This window comes from Staurois parvus, unplaced genomic scaffold (genome assembly GCF_062004578.1).
Source record: "Staurois parvus isolate SC_StPar_1 unplaced genomic scaffold, SC_StPar_1.0 ptg000218l, whole genome shotgun sequence".
NCBI classification, from domain to species: Eukaryota; Metazoa; Chordata; class Amphibia; order Anura; family Ranidae; genus Staurois; species Staurois parvus.
In genome coordinates, this window is record NW_028318014.1 from 7,962,175 (window position 1) to 7,984,956 (window position 22,782).

The 22,782-nt window shown below is 40.1% G+C and overlaps 1 protein-coding gene across 1 annotated transcript in view; it reads left to right on the forward strand.

Annotated features, from left to right (window-relative positions):
* The window catches only part of ARB2A (ARB2 cotranscriptional regulator A), a 662,616-nt gene that overhangs the window by 484,147 nt on the left and 155,687 nt on the right, over positions 1-22,782 (forward strand). Inside the window, exon 10 of the mRNA XM_089679165.1 lies at positions 11,263-11,347. Coding sequence (XP_089535291.1) covers positions 11,263-11,347 — 85 coding nt within the window. The remainder of the gene's footprint in view (positions 1-11,262; positions 11,348-22,782) is intronic.

Consider the following 22,782-nt stretch of genomic DNA (forward strand, 5'->3'; position numbering starts at 1 on the left):
GAGGACGTCATATGACGTCCTCCCAGAACAAGAGAGCCACCTTGCGCACATCATATTACTATATGGCGGGCAGTAGGTGGTTAATCTGTGAACTACTTTTGTAGTTCTTCACACTGAGACTAGGCAAAAATATACCACTTTAGCTATAGGACTGCTTTCTGCCCAAGAACAATTCACATGCTGACAAACTCCCTTAATGAATATGTAAACCCAATTCCTGATATGTGCCTGCTGTACCACGTACTTGTATGAAAAAGTATTCTGTTATCTTTGTATTGCTTCTTTTTATTATTATTATTATACAGGATTTATATAGCATAAGAACACACTATGATCAGTTCTCTAGCTGTGCTGGGAACTCACTTTGCTCTCTTCCAATGATCAGACTTTTCCTGACATCCCCCCCTCTTCCTGTACAGCCTTTCACTGGGAAGATCAGTGTGCTCCTTTTTCTCCTCTCGCAGCTCGTATGCAGCTGAGAACAGAGGGAATGTAATCGCTTATTTTAAAAAAAGGGGAGGAAAAGTGTTCATAAAGTTTTTTTTATCTCTGTACACAAATGTTTTGCTTATCATTACTATTTTAAACTGAATAAATTGTTTTACAAGGTGAGGGTTGACATATACGTTAACTTTTGCCAATTCTAAATATTTATTCTATATCAAAAGTTAAAGTTAAATGTACAGTGCCTTGAAAAAGTATTCATTCCACATTTTGTCATGTTAGAACCAAAAACGTAAATGTATTTTATTGGGATTGTATGTGATAGACCAACACAAAGTGGCACATACTTGTTAAGTGGAAGGAAAAATGATAAATGGTTTTCAAAATTTTTTACAAATATGTGAAAAGTGTGGTGTGCATTTGTATTCAGCCCCCCTGAGTCAATACTTTGTAGAACCACCTTTCGCTGCAATTACAGCTGCAAGTCTTTTTAGGTATGTCTCTACCAGCTTTGCACATCTAGAGAGTGAAATATTTGCCCATTCTTCTTTGCCAAATAGCTCAAGCTCTGTCAGATTGGATGGAGAGCCTCTGTGTCCAGCAATTTTCAAGTCTTGTCACAAATTCTCAATTGGATTTAGGTGTGGATTTTGACTGGGCCATTCTAACACATGAATATGCTTAGACCTAAACCATTCCATTGTAGCTCTGGCTGTATATTTAGGGTCGTTGTCCTGCTGGAAGGTGAACCTCCTCCCCAGTCTCAAGTTTTTTGTAGATTCTAACAGGTTTTCTTCTAAGATTGCCCTGTATTTGGCTCCATCCATCTTCCCATCAACTCTGACCAGCTTCCCTGTCCCTGCTGAAGAAAAGCATCCCCACAACATGATGCTGCCACCACCGTGTTTCACAGTGGGGATGGTGTGTTCAGGGTGATGTGCAGGGTTAGTTTTCCGCCCTCACATAGTGTTTTACTTTTAGGCCAAAAAGTAAAATTTTGGTCTCATCTGATCTGGGCAGCACAGTGGCTAAGTGGTTAGCACTTCTGCCTGGCAGTACTAGGGTCGCCGGTTCAAATCCCAACCACGGCATCACCTGCCTGGAGTTTGCATGTTCTCCCTGTGCCTGCGTGGGTTTCCTCCGGGTACTCCGTTTTCCTCCCACACTCCAAAGACATGCTGGTAGGTTAATTGGCTCCTGTCTAAATTGGCCCCAGTTTGTGCATGTATGAATATGTGAACAGGGAGGTGCAGCGCTGTATAACCAAACAAATAATAATTACACAATAGTGAACAGTGACTGTAAATTAATAATGCCACTATATAGTGGCTCCAGGTGAAGAGAGTGAAAAACAGTCCAGTGAAGGAGTGCTCTTAAGATCCAGGGTGATCTTCAGACGTCCAATATACAGGACCATCAGGTGATAAAATATAAAGACTGCGCACTCACCAGATACGCAATCTTTATGCGCATTTGTGTAAAATTATCACTAGGCCTCCTGTATCATCATCCTGGTCTGGATGATCTTTAAAACCCTTCTTAATATTGCTAACATGTTCACGAAGTCTATCCTTAAGTTTTCTGATGGTACGCCCAACGTACTGTTTTTTACACGGACATTGCAAGAGATACACGACATATTTACTATGACATGATATGAAGTTATTGATCCTGAATGTCCTACCAGTACTAGTCGATGTGAAATTATCTGTCCTCTTTTTCCTATTACTATTACAGGTGCATATAATACACCTGTTGCATGGGAAAAAACCGGTGGTATCGTTCAAAAAAGAAATGTTCCTAGGAGGGTTGATAATATTTGGGGCAATAAAATTCCTCAGAGGTTGAGCTCTTCTATAAGTAATCTCGGGTCTATCAGGGAGGATTTTAGTTAACACTGGATCCGCCTTCAGAATTTTCCAATTCTGATTAATAATCCTCGAGATGGTCTTATATTGTCTGGAAAATGTGGTAACAAAAGGACAAATTTTTTGTGACTTTTGTAAAATATGTAATATGGGCCATATACTAGGATTTTGGATCTATTAATTAATGATCCATCCTGGTTTTTGCCCATAGCCATATCACTTGGGCTTCACTCTGCACAGGTGACCCATAATTTATGGATTGAATTATCCCTGGTGCTCATAGCATCACATTGAACCAGCTATGTTGTTCATAGCATTTGTTCTGCTGTTTGTCTCACTGCACCTGACGATTGGCGTTTGCGCATGCGCCATCAGGTCGGGCTACAACAAAATGGCGCCCGTAGCGCGGACATCCAGCGTAGGGAAAATGGCGCATGGCGTACTGCGCATGCGCCAATGTCCGTATTTAGCCACTGTCACTTGCGTCCACCACTGTAAGCTGCACCCCTATGACTACGAGCCTTCGCTCGAAACGCGTCAGGGATAGCTACAGCAGGTTGGACGCTTCACCGCCGGCGCCACGAGGGGCCCCGGCGGCCATCTTTGATTTATACCTGGGTCAGTATTTTTTGTAAGTTGGATTTTCTGCTACCCTGTGTCTTCAATAAAGATACCTGAGGATATTACACTATGTGGCCCTTTCTATTTATTTGAGTTCTGGTGAGAACCGGCCAAGTCTACGGAACAGCTGCATCCATCCAGTTACCGGGCCATGAGGGATATGCTGACCAGATCTGACCAGACCAGGATGATGATACAGGAGGCCTAGTGATAATTTTACACAAATGCGCATAAAGATTGCGTATCTGGTGAGTGCGCAGTCTTTATATTTTATCACCTGATGGTCCTGTATATTGGACGTCTGAAGATCACCCTGGATCTTAAGAGCACTCCTTCACTGGACTGTTTTTCACTCTCTTCACCTGGAGCCACTATATAGTGGCATTATTAATTTACAGTCACTGTTCACTATTGTGTAATTATTATTTGTTTGGTTATACAGCGCTGCACCTCCCTGTTCACATATATGCTATTGAAGGTTTGATACGGTGCCTTTTGGGTGTACAGCTGCTGCTTATTATACATTATATACTATCACATAAGCGCTCACTTATCCTCTGTTTTTCATGTATGAATATGAGTTAGGGACCTTAGATTGTACACCCCTTTGAGGGTTAGGGACCGATGTGAATGTACAATATATATGTAAAAGCGCTGCGTAAATTGACAGCGTTATTTAGGTACCTGAAATAAATAAAAATAAATAAATCACAGCACCTTCTTCCACATGTTTTCTGTGTCCCCCACATGGCTTCTCGCAAACTGCAAATGGGACTTCTTATGGCTTTCTTTAATGATGGCTTTTCTCTTTCCTCTCTTCCATAAAGCCCAGATTTGTGGAGTGCACGACTAATAGTTGTCCTTTGGACAGATTCTCCCACCTGAGCTGTGGATCTCTGCAGCTCCTCCAGAGTTACCATGGCCTCTTGGCTGCTTCTGTGATTAATGCTCTTCTTGCCCGGCCTGTCAGTTTAGGTGGACGGCCATGTCTTGATAGATTTGAAGTTCTGCCATACTCTTTCCATTTTCAGATGATGGATTGAACAGTGCTCCGTCAGATGTTCAAAGCTTGGTATATTTTTATTTTATAACCTAACCCTGCTTTAAACTTCTCCACAACTTTATCCCTGACCTATCTGGTGTGTTCCTTGGACTTCATGATGCTGTTTGTTAACTAATGTTCTCTAACAAACCTCTTCACAGGACAGCTGTATTTATACTGAGATTAAATTACACACATGTGGCTAATTAGGTGACTTCTGAAGGCAATTGGTTCCACTAGATTTTAGTTAGGGGTATCAGAGTAAAGAAGACTGAATACAAATACACGCCACACTTTTCAGATATTTATTTGTAAACATTTTTTAAAACCATTTATCATTTTTCATCCATTTCACAATTATGTGCCACTTTGTGTTGGTCTATCACATAAAATCCCAATGAAATACATTTATGTTTTTGGCTGTAACATGACAAAATGTGGAAAATTTCAAGGGGTATGAATACTTTTTCAAGGTACTGTACTCAGCATGCTGGAAATTTTACCAACAGACCTTGGATCTCAAAGCAGATATGCTATTAAATTTCCTGTGCCTCGGAATTGTCTAGGACACATGTCAAAATTACCAACTCATGTTATTTATTTTTGAGTCAAGAAGTATATTTATGTTCATGAATAAATAAAAGCACTGCTTAGGAGCTGCATAATATAAAGTCATGGCAACAATTATATGGCTTCTGTTTACCAGGAGAACACGTGGGTCATCGGAGTGTTTGTTTCAGCCAGGCTCTCTAGTGGGGTAAAGCTGACCATGAACTTTGCAGTCTAATTATACGGTCTCCCTTAGATTTACCAAACTTACGTAATGTAAAGACCCCCTTAAAGCTGAACGCTAGGTATGATTTTTTTTTTTTTTTTTTTTTTTTTAATAACGATCACTGAAGAGGTTGCAAATCACTATAGTAGTGACAAGCAGTCTGCCAGGTCATGTGTTGCTTCCTTTCTGCATATTAACCACAGAGATTTGCTCACTCTGCACTGCCACCATTCAAAGAACACTTTGTTTTTTTGTTTAATGAATACAAGGCCTGCTGTGATTAGACAAGGTGGAGAGCATTATGACAACACCCCATCTTGTCCATTTAAAAAAGGATTGCAATGTATTTTTTTTTAATAATTCAAAGTGTTCTGTGAATTGCGGCAGTGCCAATCGCCCCCTTAGAGTTACCATGTAGATAGGAAACCACTTGGCACAGGACCCAGAAAATTGCTGCTATCACTGTAATAGCGGTGACTAGTACAGAGATGTGCAGCTTCCACAGCAATCGCTCATGTATGACATATGCATACTTACATTGGTCCAACTTGGACCAAAGTAACCATGCACTTAAAATCATATTAGTGTAAATAAAGCAAAATTCTTGTGCTCCATGTAAATATCAAGAAAGCAGCACTGTGAATGCAAGATAAATAAACATACACCCAACAATAGGTGCACTATCCCTTTAAATGCTCACAGTCCAGTGCCCAATTATTTCTCATATCATGTGCATAATATAACATAATTTCATATTGAAAATAACAAATAAAAGTGCATCTGAAATGAATAAATAGTTCATAGTTTATGAATAAATCATTAAGTAATAAAACAATAGTATGAAAGTTATTCAATAGATATATTATATATAGATAATTAAAAGTTCATGCCAAAAAGGTTTGTGCCATACAGCCAAGGTGATATTGTGAAAAACTACTGCAATCCAGAGGTGCTCCAAGTTCTCTAACACCTCAGTCTACGCAGGCCTCTTACCATAAGCAAGACATCACTAGATAATAGGAGGTCATCTAGGCATACAATGTTACACATCCCTGCTCTCCAGCACTCTCCAATTCCAGAATGACCCATACTTTCTCATACTATCATTCCCATATTATCTTATATGAAAAGAGAACAAAGGTGAACCACATTATCTAATACCACCTTAAGAGTCAATTTTATTATGCACAGAAAGGTACTCAAAATGTTTACACTGAGACAGACACAAACAGCATTGCCACACTCAGAGGAGCAAATGCGATCCTCCCAGCTAGTTTCATTACTAAGGAACCTCTTCAGGAGATAGGAGTCTAGGCTATGATATCCACTGAAGTTTTATGATAAAAAAAATCATACCCAGAGTTCAGTTTTAAGCAAATAAATTGGTATTGAATCCAGTGGGCTCTTGTAGTACATAGTTTTAAATAAATCTAAAGATTTAAAACACAACAATTGAGTGTGAAGGCTGCCTGGTTGGATACAAATTGAAAGGAGGTTTAATGTAGGTCCTCAAATTACATAGTTGTAGAAAAGCTAAAGGCGTTTGCACATTCGGATTTTAACATGTATGGCAAGGAAGCATTTATTGGTTTTGTACATATTTTCGTTATTTGCGTTCTCTTGAAAAAAACTATCTCCCTGGGAATCCATTGCAGTGTACTAAATGTTTGTTTAGTAACCCAAAAATACTACAGTTTACCCTTTAAAGTGAGACTCAGAAAAATGCTCAGTGCAGAACGTCTGTGCAGCTCTACTAGGTAGAAAGAATATACTGTAAACCTAATGAGTGATTATGACTGCTCCCATGTACATATACAGTATCTGTCCAATCTCAACCTAGAAACAAGGTTTATTAAAATATTACAACACCATTAACATTATTTATATTAAAATTGAACTCCTGGAATTATATGTTTTTCAATCCTACACTGGGCCAGCTTGGTTACATGTAATTATCTATGTGTCGACTCCCGAGGGCCACTAGGGATGCTAAAACTTAATCTAGTAGTCTGTGCTACATACAGTCATCACTGGGTTCTGCTGGAGCAACGTGCCATCTGCACACTGAATACTTGATCCTGTATGTTCACCATTCAGGAAATGTCTTGTATTTGGATTGGATGAGATAGTGAGCATGACATAATCTGCACCCTCCTCTCCGCCCTCTCTAATCAAAAAACACCTTGTATTAATTGAGAAAAAAATACAAGATATTTGGTTAATGACCAGGGTACGGGAACAAGCAATTCCCTGTGTTCACGGTACAGATTGCTAGTTGCTCTAGTAGCTGCGGGAACAGGACAGTGCTGACTGTATGTAGCAAATATTACTACAGTGAATTTCAACATCTGCAGTGGCACTCTGGATGTGACACAAGGAAAATTATATGTAACCAAGATGAACCAATGTAAATTTAAAAAACAGATTCATAGAGTTCATCACTGTCACATGTATTTCTGAAAAACATTAAGAACATAATAGGTTTTCTTAAACATACATTCTTGCTACAGAAAGAAGGTACAAAAAGAACCCTGCAGAAGAAGAGCAACAATACTCGCTTATCCTATTACCCATGCTTCAGACCTTTATTTTCTTGTAGAACTATGACTTCTGGCAGAATCTGTACATCCTACACACTTTGGGGGGGCTGTCAGATTCTTGGTTCCCTACTACACGCTATAGAACCACAGAACACAGTGATGGATGCAGGCACCCTACACGCCAGAAGTGAACATTTTTGAGGACATTCTTGTTTTTATTTTTGGGTTTTATTTTGTGCGTCAAGACATGCATATCCTAAGTCCTTTGGTTAAGGCTTGGAAAGAAAGAACATCCCATTCTTCACATAAAAGCAAAGCAGCACAGGTCTGAGTATTCCCCTAATAAGTGCTAGGTTTATGAACTAACCTTGTGCTTAAATCACCAACTCAGATACATTTTCCACTATGCTGGCATTTTTTTGTCTTACTCGCATTTCCTGGTATGTCATTTCATCTTATTGTTGCAGCTGCTTTTTTTTTCATTCCTTTTGGTAGCTTGTGACTTGTCTTGAAATGCTGTAGCCTTATGTGTTGTTGGCATTTGACAGCTAGCTAATATCTAAATGCAACATTTATATAAACAGCAGCCAACACTTTTACTGCGCAGGACAAAACATGGATCCCATGATACACCCATCCCCATGTAAATTAACAAAAAGAGTCAAAATAAAGCACTTGGTTTTAGTTTAATTTATGTACCATATTTAAGATTTTTTTTTAAAAATCAAAAGATTAAAAAATAATGCTCACACTAAAAATGATTTGCCACTTTTTTTAAGTTCCCTTTCTAATCCTATATAGCAATGTTCCCTTTATCACTTGCTGCACTCCCTGGACTCTGAACAGTAGGTTGCCTTGACAAGTCTATTCAAGCTTTCGTTCCTTGGCCTTTATTGGTGGCGATTCAAGGCTTTCAGATTTTCCCCTCACTGCTATACAGCTGACATCTTTTTCCAGACAGAATGAATTAAAGAAATACAATAAGACACTTGATCTACCAGTCAAGGATCTTTCCACGTCGTGGATGGATTCCATGGTGCACAAGCAGGGTAGCAAGCATCTAAAAATACACAATACCAGCTTGTTTACCAGACTAGCAATCAACCTTTTTTTTTCTTTTTTGGCAAACATGATTGATGGGAGAAAACTGTCTGGACCTTTTTTCAGAGAAAAAATATAATTCACAGAAGGATACACCAAAACAAAGTAGTGAAACAGTATCTTCTATTTGAAATATAATTTTTTTTGTACCATTCAGGCTTCAACATCAAAGAGAGTCAATGTATTAGAGTCTGAGGCAGTGCGACATTTGTAGAATGTATCATTCTCTTGTTAGAAGTCTGTGATGGATGCTTTCTAATCAATCAAAAATGTCGTATTTACATGGCCTATAATCCCTTTCACATTTGTTTTCAAAGAATAATTCATTGCCAGTCGCTTCTTCAGATAGAGCGTTATTGACACTCATCAACATTTTAAGTTCAATCTTTGTCATTGATTGGGGGGGTATCATTAATAAACTTGACAGTGCATGCATGCAGGCTTTAAAGCACACAAAGGGTAAAATTAAAAAACCAAGAGCTTTCTTATATTTGTTGACGGTTGGGTGGAAACACATATATATATATATATATATATATATATATATATATATATAATTTTTATTTTTTTTATTGATATATTTATTTTATTAATATATAAAATATGTAAATGTCACGTAGTGTAGCTGGACTAGTGTCTTTCCCACTAAAATTGTCATCTTGGCTTTTTGTATTTCTCAAGCTATGTGACTGCATGGTTAAAAATACAAGCACTGGCCTAGGGAATAAATTCTGGAAACCATGCTCCACCTACTAGGTGGTCTATAAATTAAAAGTGGCTGTTGATGAGATGGGTATGTCGGTGGCAGCACTTTTCTGTCTCAGAGGGGCTTCTGAATTCAGTGGCCATTGACATTAACTAGATGCCCTGTATGGGCTATTTAGTGGAGAAACTGCTAGTGATTTCAGATGTGAAGCCTTGAAATTTAAAGTAGAACTTCTGGCCAAACCTTTTTTTTTCATTTTGGATAGAGCAAGAAAGGGTTATAACCCCTGTCAGATTTTTTTTTTGCCATATATGTCCCATTGCAGTGATTTATCTTCAATTTCTGTCCCCTAGCCAAACGGGAAGTGAGAGGAAATAACTGCAAATTAAGGGAATTCCTTGGGGACCCCCAGGTCACCAGAACTAGTATATCCATTGAAATATTTCCCCTCTATTACTTTTCTGGGGACAACCCAATATTTGGAATTTTCTTTTGCTTTCCATTTCAATGATAATGGTAAATAGGACAAATGGAGGGGGTGAATCTCTTTAATGGGGGTACAGACAGCAGTAAAAACTGACAGGGGTTCTAATCCCTCTCTGCTTTATCCAAAATTGAAAAAAAAAGGCTTCGCCTATAGTTATACTTTATTTACATTTCATAAGGTAATAATGTACCAAATATATAATTTTAATTTATGTGGGTGGCTGCAGCTATAAATGCAAAGTATTTGTAATTATGTCAGCCACTTTCCCTAATTCTTGGTTCCATTTTAAAGCTTTCTGTATCACGCTTTATCCATTTACTAGACACTGGGATTGATTTATTAAAGGCAGATAGACTGTGCACTTTGCAAGTGCAATTCCTCCACAGCTTAGTAAAGGGTAGAGGGTGAAGGTAAGGGTAAGCTCTGCTGACTTCCATCATCCAATTATGTGCAAGCAAAAATGTGGGGTTTTTTTTAGCATTATTATTATTATTATTTTCCTTGCAAGTGATTTGGTATTCTTTGAAAAGTAAAGCTTCACCTCATTTACTAAGCTGTGGAACAACTGCACATGCAAAGTGCATCTGCACTTGCAAAGTGTGCAGTCTGTTTGCCTTTACTAAATCAACCCAAATGAATCACCGTAATTATCTTAGTGCAGTAAGCAGGTAGGTGACACAAGCATCTGACCTGGAAAATAATGGTGCCATTTTCCTGGCTGTACAGCATGGCAGAAGTGTGGGACTCAAATGACTGGCTGAATAGAATTAAAAATAATCTAACAAATAAAATGGCTCAGATATGTTTTTCTAATGTATATTTGCTGTTTGCCTTGAGTTATGTCTTCTATCACTTCTCAAGGATAGAAAAATCTCTAAACTGCCTTAAGTGGGGCTCACTCTCCATGTTGGAGTTTTAGTTTATTTTATGTTATAACGAACTTAGCAAGAAGGATAGAAACACTTATGAATTCTACTGTAGTAATGGGAGGAGACTCCAAGTTGGGCAGCTACAAAGCAAGAACTGTGGTGGGGAGCTCTCATTGAAGCCCCCAAAAATATAAGAAACCAGCACACCCCAGGCTTGTTCTGTAAGCCCTCCATTCACATGTGCACATCACGGGTACAGCAGGGAACGGGCAGGTTTGCACGCATGTTTCGGGTACAGCAGCCCATGCATATGAATGGGCTGCTGTACCCACAGGAAACATGGGGACTTTTTCTATTTTTTAAATTGTGCCTCAGCGAGTCGCATAGTGCTGCAGCACCATGCAATTTAGCATATTTGAAAACGCACCATGTTTGCAGATGCCAATTTTTAGCCAGGTTTTAAATTTAGACTCTCCTGTCAAACATCACATGCAGGTCCTAGACCTCCCTTCAAATGACGCTATATTTTCAGCCTTATGTAGGACATGATCCATTTTATAACTGCAGAAGGTTATACCTGTGTTTACCTCTCTGTAAGCATTAGAACTCTGAATGGCACGAGTGCTGGCCCTTCTTCTGCCATTCTGAATACTGGTAAACATAGATTTACAGAAATTTTGTATCAATTCAGATCAACTACTATTGTTCTATGCAAATAAAAATTGAGTGATTTTTAGTGAACACATAACTGGATCAAATTGTATTTTTATATCTGCATGATTTCAGCTTTAATGTTTATATGCTTACAGAACTGCTGCAATTGGGTGTCCAGCTCTGAACCGTTAGACGCTTCTGTGGAATCAATGCTACCTGACTGCCCCCGGGTCTCTGCAGGTATTGTTTTAAGTTCTTCAAATGTGTTCTTCTGAATGCAGCCTAGACTTGCTACAAAAAGATAGTTATTACATTGCAAAGATGTACGACAGATATAGATAGATTACATTTTCATTAAAGCATTCTAAAGGTAAGCATATAAAACAGATCATCTGTTGTTTAAATTAAATTATTTCTTTTTTATATAGTAGTATACTGCCATGGTTGTCCTACTGTATATGACTTCTTTTTATCTCTCATTCATGTTCTGAGTGCTGTGTTGTAAAACTGTCCTGATGCTGTTGCTTTGTCGTGCTTGTGCGTGTGGTTCATTTATTAAATTCCAAATCAAAAACCTTTTTTGGTGTAAAAAAAAAAGTAATTTATGTTCTGATCGGTGATTGGTAAGTACACCTTTTATTAATTGATTACAAAAATTATACCTGTTATTACTTGTAGCAGTTTTGATATTGTGACTCTATATAAATCCAACCCTTGATAAACTGTAAGAGATATTGGTGAATATTGGATGAACTCAAGATCGCTTACTTTGAACTACTGAGATTATTTGTCTAAAATGAGGTCAGCCAAGTCCCTGAACTGATGCCTTCACTATAAGTGGAGTGGAGTATTGTACCATGTTAGCCAATTAATACAGAAAATTTCATGTTTAAGTGATACCTTTTACTGGATAACTTGGGTTATATAAAATGCAGGAAAATGTGGTTTGAGACAGTGAAAATGTAAAAAATAATTGAACATTAGTTTGGCAGTCAACATGATGGCCATATCTGACAGATGTGCAGTCTGGGCATCTGGCAATTTTACGTTATTCAGATGATAATAGAAGCAAATGTTTGAAAGCCACATACATGTGTCAGTGCAAATCTGAATCTTTTGAAGCTTGGACTCCACCAAGCAGATATCCTTTGGCTAGACTAGGCTGTGACCGACCCCCACTCAACTTGATTATTGACATATGTGGTCTATAATGATATTTGTCTCCAGATAATCTGTGTATGTATGGTCAATTTATGGATTTGTACACCCTGTTGGATCTCCGAGCTGAATGTATTCATACAGCTTGTTTGATCCTTGCGAATCCCTGTTTTCCCACTATATACTGTAAATGCTCAACAGGAGTGTGCACATACGTATATTGAGAAAAATAGTTCTAAGAATACTAGCTCCCTGTCTGTCTCTGGCTTCAGTGTTTTGGAATCACTGGCCTGAAACAAGCCTTCAATTTGGAGTGTTAGAATAAAACAAGAACTCCTTTATTCGCATACCTTTTCCAGGGCCATTCTTCAGAAAGTATTGAAGTAGATGGATCAGCATGACAAACAGGCAACTGTCATTCTCAGTAGGAGACATCAGCAATTGCAGTTCCGTATTATTTCAGCAAGTGTGATTGCCCTTCTTTCTTGTTCTAGTAACAACTGTCAACATTTGGATTTCCCGTCAATTTCTGTCTTAGTGACAAATTTCACCTGGACAGGAAATTTGGGTAAACATTCCTTCCCCACTCTAAAACTAAACAAACTGTTGGGTTGGGGAGTTCCATTAATTTGGAATGATAGTGCTTCAGTTTGGGCAACACTGAGAGATGACTGGACCAAGTGGTGCTTGTTCTACAAAAAAAAGAAGAAACCATCACACTGTGTTTTAAAATTTAAAGAGGGTTTACCCAATGGGTATTTTAAAATAATCCAGTGAATGATCCCACCACCAAGTTGATGTCCACCAAGAAAAATCATCTGCTAGAATGACCACCTGCAGATCTCAAGCAGTACACCCTTATTTTTTCCTTGTTTCTTGGGGACAAAAGGTTACAGGAAATGCAACCAGTGGGGTAACATTCAGCATTATAAACCTGACATATATTACACTTCTCTGCACTATCCAAAACCTAAAGGTTTTTGTTGCAGTCATATCTAAATACAGGTGGAGAGCATTTAAGTAGAGTAAAGCAAGTAAAATAGAAAATGGAGGACTCAAGCAAATAATTGGGTAGCATGATATAAAGTATTTGTAATTTAAATATAAAAAAACTTCCACAACTTTTGTGCATTCAAAAATGATGTTTGAAAGTAGTGTTTTTTTTTTATTTTTTTAATTCAACTGAAACAATTTATTTTCTCTTTGGTCTGTTAACCATATAGCCATACATTTGATCCTCCTGATTCCCCTTCTGCTTCCTTATACCCTTATTCTACCCCATCCCCAATTGGCCAATAAAAGAAGTGCATCACAATAGTGAGGACATTTTTCCTAGACCTCAACCTCACCTCTAGGCGTGTTCACAGTCTTAGAACATCAGCAAAACTGTTGACCTGCCCTAGCCCAGTATCAGTGCTGCTGTATAGAAAAATACAGGAAGCAAATATAAAGACACATTCAGCATTATACTTCTATTGAACAATAAATGTATTTTTTTTTAAATATATAACTGGATTAAGGAGTGTGTGTTGTCCAAAATTTGGCTTTAAGATGACCTTGTTGGGAAGTGGAAAACATTGCAACATCAGTACCCTGTAAAGCGAGAATCTTTACACTAACCTCTGTAGGGAACAGTGTCTTGAACATTTTGCACAGCTTTGGGCATCGCTACTAATCAACTCTTCTGCGTGCATCAGATAGTGTTTGCTGCCAGCCACTGTTGTTTAGGCCACCAAATGTCAAGTCACTATAGGACACAGGAAAGAACCACAGCAACAGCGGGAGACATGCTGTGCACCCAAAAGTGTCAGATGAAAGCAGGCCTGGAGCTCTGCAAGAAAGCATTAAATCCTATTAGTTCAGTTTACACCACTGTACTGTGGTGGTGTACACTGAAAAACGTAGGACATGCTGAATTTGTTTCAGTACAGCATGTTGCAATGCACTACACCATATTGCAAGTGCTGCATTGCAGCAGATCAATGAAATGTGACGTTTCAATAAAGCTAGAAATAAAAAAAGTAAATTATACTATGCATCATTACAAAGTTTCTCAGTGCCCCTTCACAGTGCACATCAGCGAGCTTGCGCTAATGCATGCTGCTGGTGTGAATGGGCCCTAAAGCTCCTTTGATATTTTGTAATGTTTTTCACCTCCTAAAAGAGTTTCTTTGAATGACTGAGCTCACACTTAACAGTGCACTATGAAATACACTGATCAGCCATAACACTATGACCACAGACAGGCAAAGTGAATAACATTTTTTATCTTGTTACAATGGCATCTGAAAGTGGGTGGGATATGTTAGGCAGTGTTATGTTGTCCCTGAAGTTGATGTGTTGAAGGCAGAAAGAATGGACAAGCATAAGGACTTTGACAAGTGCCAAATTATAATGGCTTGGTGACTGGGTCAGAGCATTTCCAAAGCTGCTGCTGTTATGGGAAGTTCCCCGTCTGCAGTGGCAAGGAACTACCAAACTTGGTCCAAGGGAGGAAAACCGGCATAAAGGTCATGAGTGGCTAAGGTTTACTGATTCACATGGGGAGAGAAGACTGGCCTGTGTAGTCCGATTCAATAGAAGAGCTATTGTAGACTACATTGCTGTAAATGGTAATGCTGGTTCCTATAGAAAGGTGTCAGAACACACAGTGCATTGCAGTTTGTTGCTTGTGGTCAGGGGTGCCCATGCTGTCCTGTGTTCATGGCCAAAAGCTCCTACAATTAGAGCAATAGAAGAAGGTGGCTTGGTCTGATGAATTCAAGCGTGGTTTGAGGAACACAAGTTTGAGGTGTTAAATTTGCCTCCAAATTCTCCAGATCTTAATCCAGTCGAGCATCTGTAGCTTGTGCTGAAGAAGCAAATCCATGGAAGCCAATTAAATTTTTTTTTTAAATTTACTTCATTTCATATATTAAATATATAAAAAACGCATACTTAATCAGGGCATATTCCAGGGCATGAATACACCACATTACAAAACCGTTCCAAATGCGGAATAATTTGCATTCACTCAGCGTTATGATGCCTAAAGTGTTGTGCGGAGTTCTCCAAACCATCATGTCATGCATGATACCGCTTTACCCTAAAAGCATTATGTGGCCCCTAAGGTACCACTGAAATACCTAGCTGTGCAATGTCAGACATGCAGTGCCTGAGTTCAAACCCTGTTTCTCGCATCCTACATGGCGCCACAACAAAGACAAAAAGTTCAAAACCTTTTGAAACATTTCAACAAGCCACTGATGTGATGGAGGATAGGAAAGGTAAGAGAAGGGAAAAGAGTTCACAGGCCCGAAGCTTTATTGAAAGGACAAATACACAAAAGGGAGAGTGGGAGAAAGGGAAATCTTTTTCAGACTTCCCTTTCCTCCTTAACCACTAGCCTACAGGGCACTTATACCCCCTTCCTGCCCAGGCCAATTTCCAGCTTTCAGTGCTGTTGCACTTTGAATGACAATTGCGCGGTCATGCAACACTGTACCCATATGAAATTATTATCATTTTTTTGTGACAGAGCTTTATTTTGGTGGTATTTAATCACCTCTGGGTTTTTTTATTTTTTCTTAAACAAACCAAAAACCACTGAAAATTTTGAAAAAAAAAAATGTTCTTAGTTTTTGTTATAAAATTTTGTAAATAAGTGATTTTTCTCCTTCACTGATGTGCACTAATGAGGCTGCAGCGATGGGCACTGATAGGCTGCACTGATGGACACTGATAGGTGGCACTGTTGGGCACTGATGAGGAGGCTCTGGTAGGTGGCACTGATGGGCATTGACAGGCATCACTGATGGGCACTGAAAGGCAGCACTCATATATGGCACTGATAGGTGGCACTGTTAGGCGGCACTGACTGGCACTGTTAGGCGGCACTGACTGGCACTGTTAGGCGGCATTGATAGGCAGCACTGACGGGCACTGATAGGCGGCACTGACTGGCACTGATAGGTGGCACTGACTGGCATTGATAGGTGGCACTGATGGGTGACACTGAAAGGCAACTCAGATGGGCACTGATATGTGGCACTGATGGGCACTGAAATGTGGCACTGATGGGCACTGGCAGGTGGCATGGATGAGCACTGAGAGCTGGCACTGATGGACACTGACAGGTGGCGCTGCTGGGGCTACGCAGATCATCAGGGCACACTGATCATCAGTGCTCTGATGATCTGTGTACATGTCCCCTCCGAGGAATGTACATGTCTCCTCTCCTCACGAGCTGTCAGCGTCCCAGCTTGTGAGGAGAGAAATGCCGATAACCGGCATTTTCCTGGTTACATGTAATTAGCTGTGATTGGACACAGCTGCTCACATGACTGAGCCGACATCTTCGGTTCTTTCCGTGGATCGGTGAGCGCTCTGTCTGAGGGACACAGCGCACCACCGATCGCCGCGCTGCGTGCTTAGAATGGGAGGACCTCATATGACGTCCTCCCAGAACGAGAGAACCGCCTTGCATCCGTCATATTACTGTATGGCGGGCAGGAGGTGGTTAAAGTGGTAGTTCGTCTTTACCAGAAACCTGCCTATGTAGATAAGGAGTGTCTGTGGATAACAACAAACTGTGCGTCTCTGACTAAATTTGAATACTACCCTTACTATAGGTGTAGGCTATTTATGTACATCATGAAGCCTGACTGGAATACTCCCAGGACTTTGCTAAGTGAGGCCTAGTCATTACTGCTAACCTGCACCATCACATGAGTGAGCTCTTTCCCTGAAAGCCCCTCACATTCTCTTTCTCTCCCCTGATGCAGTAGCTCTGAGCTCAGCGGCTGAGAGCTCACTCCTGTGATGGAGGAGGTGAGCAGTAATGACTAGGCCTCATGCAGCAATGCCCTAGGAGTTTTGAAGTCAGGTTTCAAGAGGTATGTAAATTACCTATACCTGTAGCAATGGCATTATTCAACTTTAGTCAAGAGCTTCACAGTTTTTTTTTTATCTACATACACCCCCTTATCTGCATAGGCAGCTTTTTAGTAAAGGTGAACTATCCCTTTAAAGTTCATAAGGTTATAGTCTCTGAGCATATTGTGAACCAGGTTGTGACAACCCTCAGTGGACATTCTCTCCTTTTGGTGGATGAGGTTCTTTGTGGCGCACCACAAAGGGTCCTTAAAGCAACTAATCACCTCCCAGGTGCCCCAGATGAATTCAAACACTGCCCTAGTGATGGCCTTGTAGGTGTTAACCTGGGGAGGCCAGGTCTGGGTGAGGTACTGCACACAGGAAGGATCTTGCTGTGAAGTGCCAGTGTCTTTCCTTCACTGGTGAGTTTTCTAAGGCTTCAGAGTCCTAATTTCCAAGTCATCTTTGACACTCTCTCCTCCCAAGACTCTGCAGCTGCACCCTCAAATCCAAACCATACTCCCAGGATTTTGATGAAGTCTGTTCAGACACTGAATAGAATGGACATAGTAGAAGGCAGGAACCACTTTCCCGAAGTCTTAGTGCAGTTGACTTTTGCCCCTGAAGCTGGACCAAAGTCCTCACAGGTCTGAATTCTCTTCTGTCTGGGCACGGTGCTGTTATCCCTCTTATCTCTGGATTCCATCTGATGCATTTGATGAAAAGCTCTATACAACAAACAAAAAGAGGGTGAGAGAGGGCAGCCTTGCTTGATTCCGGAGAGAACAGAGCAGGTGTCAGTTTTCCAGCCATTCACCAACACCGTGATTCCAATGTCATGGTACATCAGGTAAACATACAAACAAAATATTTCCCCAAGACCACACCTGTGCAGGGCTTTGCACATAAACCCATGGAAGACATGGTCAAAGGCCTTCAGATGGTCAAGACTGACCAGGGCTGCATGCACACACTGGTCATTGATGTACTGGACTGTGTCCCACACAAGCGCAAGGCTGTCTGCATCTTGTCTTCTGGGTGGGTGGTCAGTCCGATGATAGCCTTAAGCTGGCTGGCCAGTACCTTAACAAGGGTCTTGTAGTCCACTTTCTAGAGAGAGATGGGATGCCAGTTTTTCATCTCTCCCCCTACTTCTTATACAAACTTGTAACTTACAGGACTTAAAGGATCTGTAACTGGCAGCTTGGTCCCAGATACAACAGCATACATTCAGAGGTCTAGTGGAGCCCATGTCTCGAAGAGTTATGGTGGGTGGTCATAAATACAGTGAGGAACAGAAGTATTTGAACACCCTGCGATTTTGCAAGTTCTCCCACTTAGAAATCATGGAGGGGTCTGAAATTCACATTGTAGATGCATTCCCACTCTGAGAGACAGAATTTTAAAAATAATTCAGGAAATCACATTGTATGATTTTTAAAGAATTTATTTGTCTTGCACTGCTGAACATATGTATTTGAACACCTAAGAAACAGCAAGAATTCTGGCTCTCAATGACCTGTTACTGTGCCTTTAAAAAGTCCACCTTCTACTCCACTCATTAATCTAACTTAGTAGCACCTGTCTGAGCTCTTTAAAGACACCTGTCCACCCCACAGTCAGTCTGACGCCAACTACTACCATGGGCAAGACTAAAGAGCTGTCAAAAGACTCCGGAGACAAAATTGTGGACCTCCACAAGGCTGGAAAGGGCAACGGGGCAATTGCCAACAGCTTGGAGAAAATAGATCAACTGTTGGAGCAATTGTTAGAAAATGGAAGAGGCTAAAGATGACTGTCAGTCTCCCTCGGACTGGGGCTCCATGCAAGATCTCACCTCGTGGGGTATCACTGTTGATGAGAAAGGTGAGGAATCAGCCGAGAACTAAAAGGGAGGAGCTGGTCAATGACATGAAGAGAGCTGGGACCACAGTTTCAAAGGTCACTGTTGGCAGAACACTATGCGGTCATGGTTTCAAATCAAGCAAAGGTTCCCCTGCTCAAGTCATCACATGTCCAGGCCCGTCTGAAGTTTGCCAATGACCATCTGGATGATCCAGAGGAGGCATGGGAGAAAGTCATGTGGTCATATGAGACCAAAGTAGAACTTTTTGGTCTGAACTTCACTTGTCGTGTTTGGAGGAAAAAGAAGGATGAGTTGCATCCCAAGAACACCATCCCTACTGTGAAGCATGGGGGCAGTAACATTATGCTTTGGGGGTGCTTTTCTGCGAAGGGGATAGGACGACTGCACTGTATTAAGGAGAGGATGAATGGGGCCATTTATTGTGAGATTTTGAGCAACAACCTCCTTCCCTCAGTCAGAGCATTGAAGATGGGTCATGGCTGGGTCTTCCAACATGACAATGACCTGAAGCACACAGCCAGGATAACCAAGGAGTGGCTCCCTAAGAAGCATATCAAGGTTCTGGAGTGGCCTAGCCAGTCTCCAGACCTAAATCCAATAGAACATCTTTGGAGGGAGCTGAAACTCCGTGTTGCTCAGCGATAGCCCCGAAACCTGACAGATCTAGAGGAGATCTGTGTGGAGGAGTGGGCCAAAATCCCTGTTGCAGTGTGTGCAAACCTGGTCAAGAACTACAGGAAACGTTTGACCTCTGTAATTGCAAACAAAGGCTTCTGTACCTAATATTAACACTGATTTTCTCAGGTGTTCAAATACTTATGTTCAGCAGTGAAAGACAAATAAATTCTTTAAAAATCATACAATGTGATTTCCTAAATTTTTTTTTTAAATCTGTTTCTCAGACTGGGAATGTACCTACAATGTGAATTTCAGACCCCTCCATGATTTCTAAGTGGGAGAACTTGCAAAATCGCAGGGTGTTCAAATACTTCTGTTCCTCACTGTATATGGCTGATTGGTGTATATTACCAGTTCAGTTCAGATGCTGCATTGTTCTGTCATGATTAAACGTGGACATAAAAAGTTGTCATTGGTCAAAAACTCATAATTTTTTTCGAGATAGTTTACTTTCAATATAATGATCCTGTATACAGTTTAAAATATATAAAATAAATATTTATTGCATTTTGGGTGCTTATATAATTTAATTTGCATCTTCATAAAATTCTATTGTGTCCCTTTCAAAAATATTGCATATGTGTATGTTTATGCAGCAGATTTACTATTGGTACATAAAACACTGAAATATGCTGCATAACTTACAGAAGATGTCAGACAATGTGTTTAATTAAAATACGGATAAAAGATAACACATCTTTCATGGTTTGGTCGCTTGCATTATCTAGAAATGATATCAAGTGAAAACAATCTCACACGTGTTAAATGTAATTAGAAAAATAATGCTGTTACAGCAGTGGGAGGCTGGAGCTCATTTGTGTAGAACTCTGTCATGTTGGAAGTTTGCTGTTACAGGTTCCTTTCATATTCATTTGCCCTTTATTTTAGTAATATTTTCCTGCCCATTTGTTTAAGCAAACACTACTATGCATATAATTCTTGAACCAGTATATTGTAATTATACAATGAATGTGTTTAGCAGTTGAATTTAATTCTGATGAAATATGCTATGTTTTTAAACTGCTTTGCTATTCAAACCAAGAGTTCAGATTCAGGTGGGTATAAAGGAAGTGTAGAGGATCTCCTTGCCCATCATTGTGAAGTTATACTCTCTAGTGACTGCTGATCGCCTTTCAATAAAAGCTTTGGTGTCCCTACACTCCAGAAAGAGGAGCATAGACAGTCTGACAGCTTCTAGTGTATGAATGAAGAAGCTATATGATAAGATATTCACCATATGTTCATTGTGTGGGGCAGAAACAGCATGAGCTCTGTATAGAAAGAGAGCGCATATGGGAGGTATGCTTGGAATCATTTTTTATGGGTTGATATGCAAAAGCATACCAGACAATTGGCAACATACGGTGTACATCACGCATTGTGATTATAATATATTATGAGAGAGCTGCCATTTCACAGGATTGTAATATTTTTAAGTAAAGATGTCACATTCATGCTGACTTCCGCATTGATTACTTTTAAAAATTGCCTTTTAGCATTTGTTTTAACTTTATAGAGGTCCTATGAATTTTTGAAAAAGGTCAATTACTTTATTGTGTAAATATCTGATATGCAGATAAGCCTTTCTAAACGGAAAACAATAGATCTCAGTAAATGTCATTTTATTGTGGTGGACTTGTGACTGTACCCCCATTGAGTTCTTAAAGCATCAAAAGGCATTTGCTGGCACAAAAAAAACCCAGACAAGGCCTAGCAGACCAAAGCAGTATCATCTTCAGTATTCTGGTTCAGAAAAGGCCTTGTGGTGCTTTAAAATTAAAATTAGCAGGCATTCACTTATAACTTTGCAATATAAAATGGAATTTTATCAGAAGTCTTAATGTTTATTCAGTAAACATTATCAAAATTAAAAGTGTTGTGCTTTATTACGTCACTCTTAGGGGGTTATTTACTAAAACTGAGGAGTGCAAAATCTGGTGTGAAGGTACGACGCGTCAGGGAGATTGACTTCATGGTGCAGCTCTGCATATAAACCAATCAGCTTCCAGGTTTGATTGCCAAAGCTTAATTGACCAAGCTGAAATTAGAAGCTGATTGGCTATCATGCACAGCTGCACAAGATTCTGAGTGCACCAGATTTTGTAAATCTATCCCTTTGCGTATTTATACCAGGTATGTGCCTTTTCAGCTTTAATGAACTTAGAAGCACTCACTCTCACTATAAGAATGAACAAGTATGGATATTGTAAGCAGATGCTTTTGCTAGATTATTATTATTATACAGGATTTATATAGGGCCCTGCTCATGGAGCTTACAATCTAAAGGAAGGGGAGGTGATACAAAAGGTGCTAATGCTATTGCTAAATGTAAGGACTTTGTTTGCCAGCCAGTTAGAAATATACACAAAGCCACAAAAACAGATCTTATTAATGTACCTTTGTTCAAGCTGGATTGGTCAAATATATGCTCCGTAGTGGCTACTGTAGAAGGAGAGCTGAAGAAGGTCGGAAGTAGGAGTGCTGCAGTGTGCATGTCACTGGTAAGGGAAGTGGCCAAGGGAGTGGTAGGTTCCCCACCTGCTGCTTGTTTAGGATGCCCAGCTCTTCAGCATGCAACATTTCTGGGAGTGTCGAATGCCTCTGTTCCCTGCTGTATGTCACTGTGTCACTCAGGATTGTCAGCAATGCAGGTTAAAGTTCTTGTAAGGGCTCAAGATTTTTTACCTTCATGCATTCTATGAATGCCTTCTGAAACCTTCTGTGTGCAGTTGCCCTCCATAATACTTACCTGAGACCCATCGTAATCGAGCAATATGCACAAGAGCCTCGGTTCGGACACTCCCTCCTCATTGGCTGAGACAGGAGCGGGAAGAGGGGACAGGTCTGAGCCATGGCTCTGTGTGTGAATTGACGGGAGTGAGTCTGCTTGGGTGGCCCCAGAGCAAGCTGCTGTCTCTGGGGGCATTTGACAGGAGGGAGGGCCCAGGAGCTCTGGCGTGGAAGCCAAGAAGAGGAGGATTGGGGCTGCTTTTTTTTTTTTTTTAATTGCCTTTAATATCACTTTAGGAAATTCTGTAAAGTCTCCTCTGATCAGAGAAAACTGACTTTGCAGGCTTGAGTTCTGGAGTGCAGAGGCTTTGTAGAGTTTTGGGGGTAT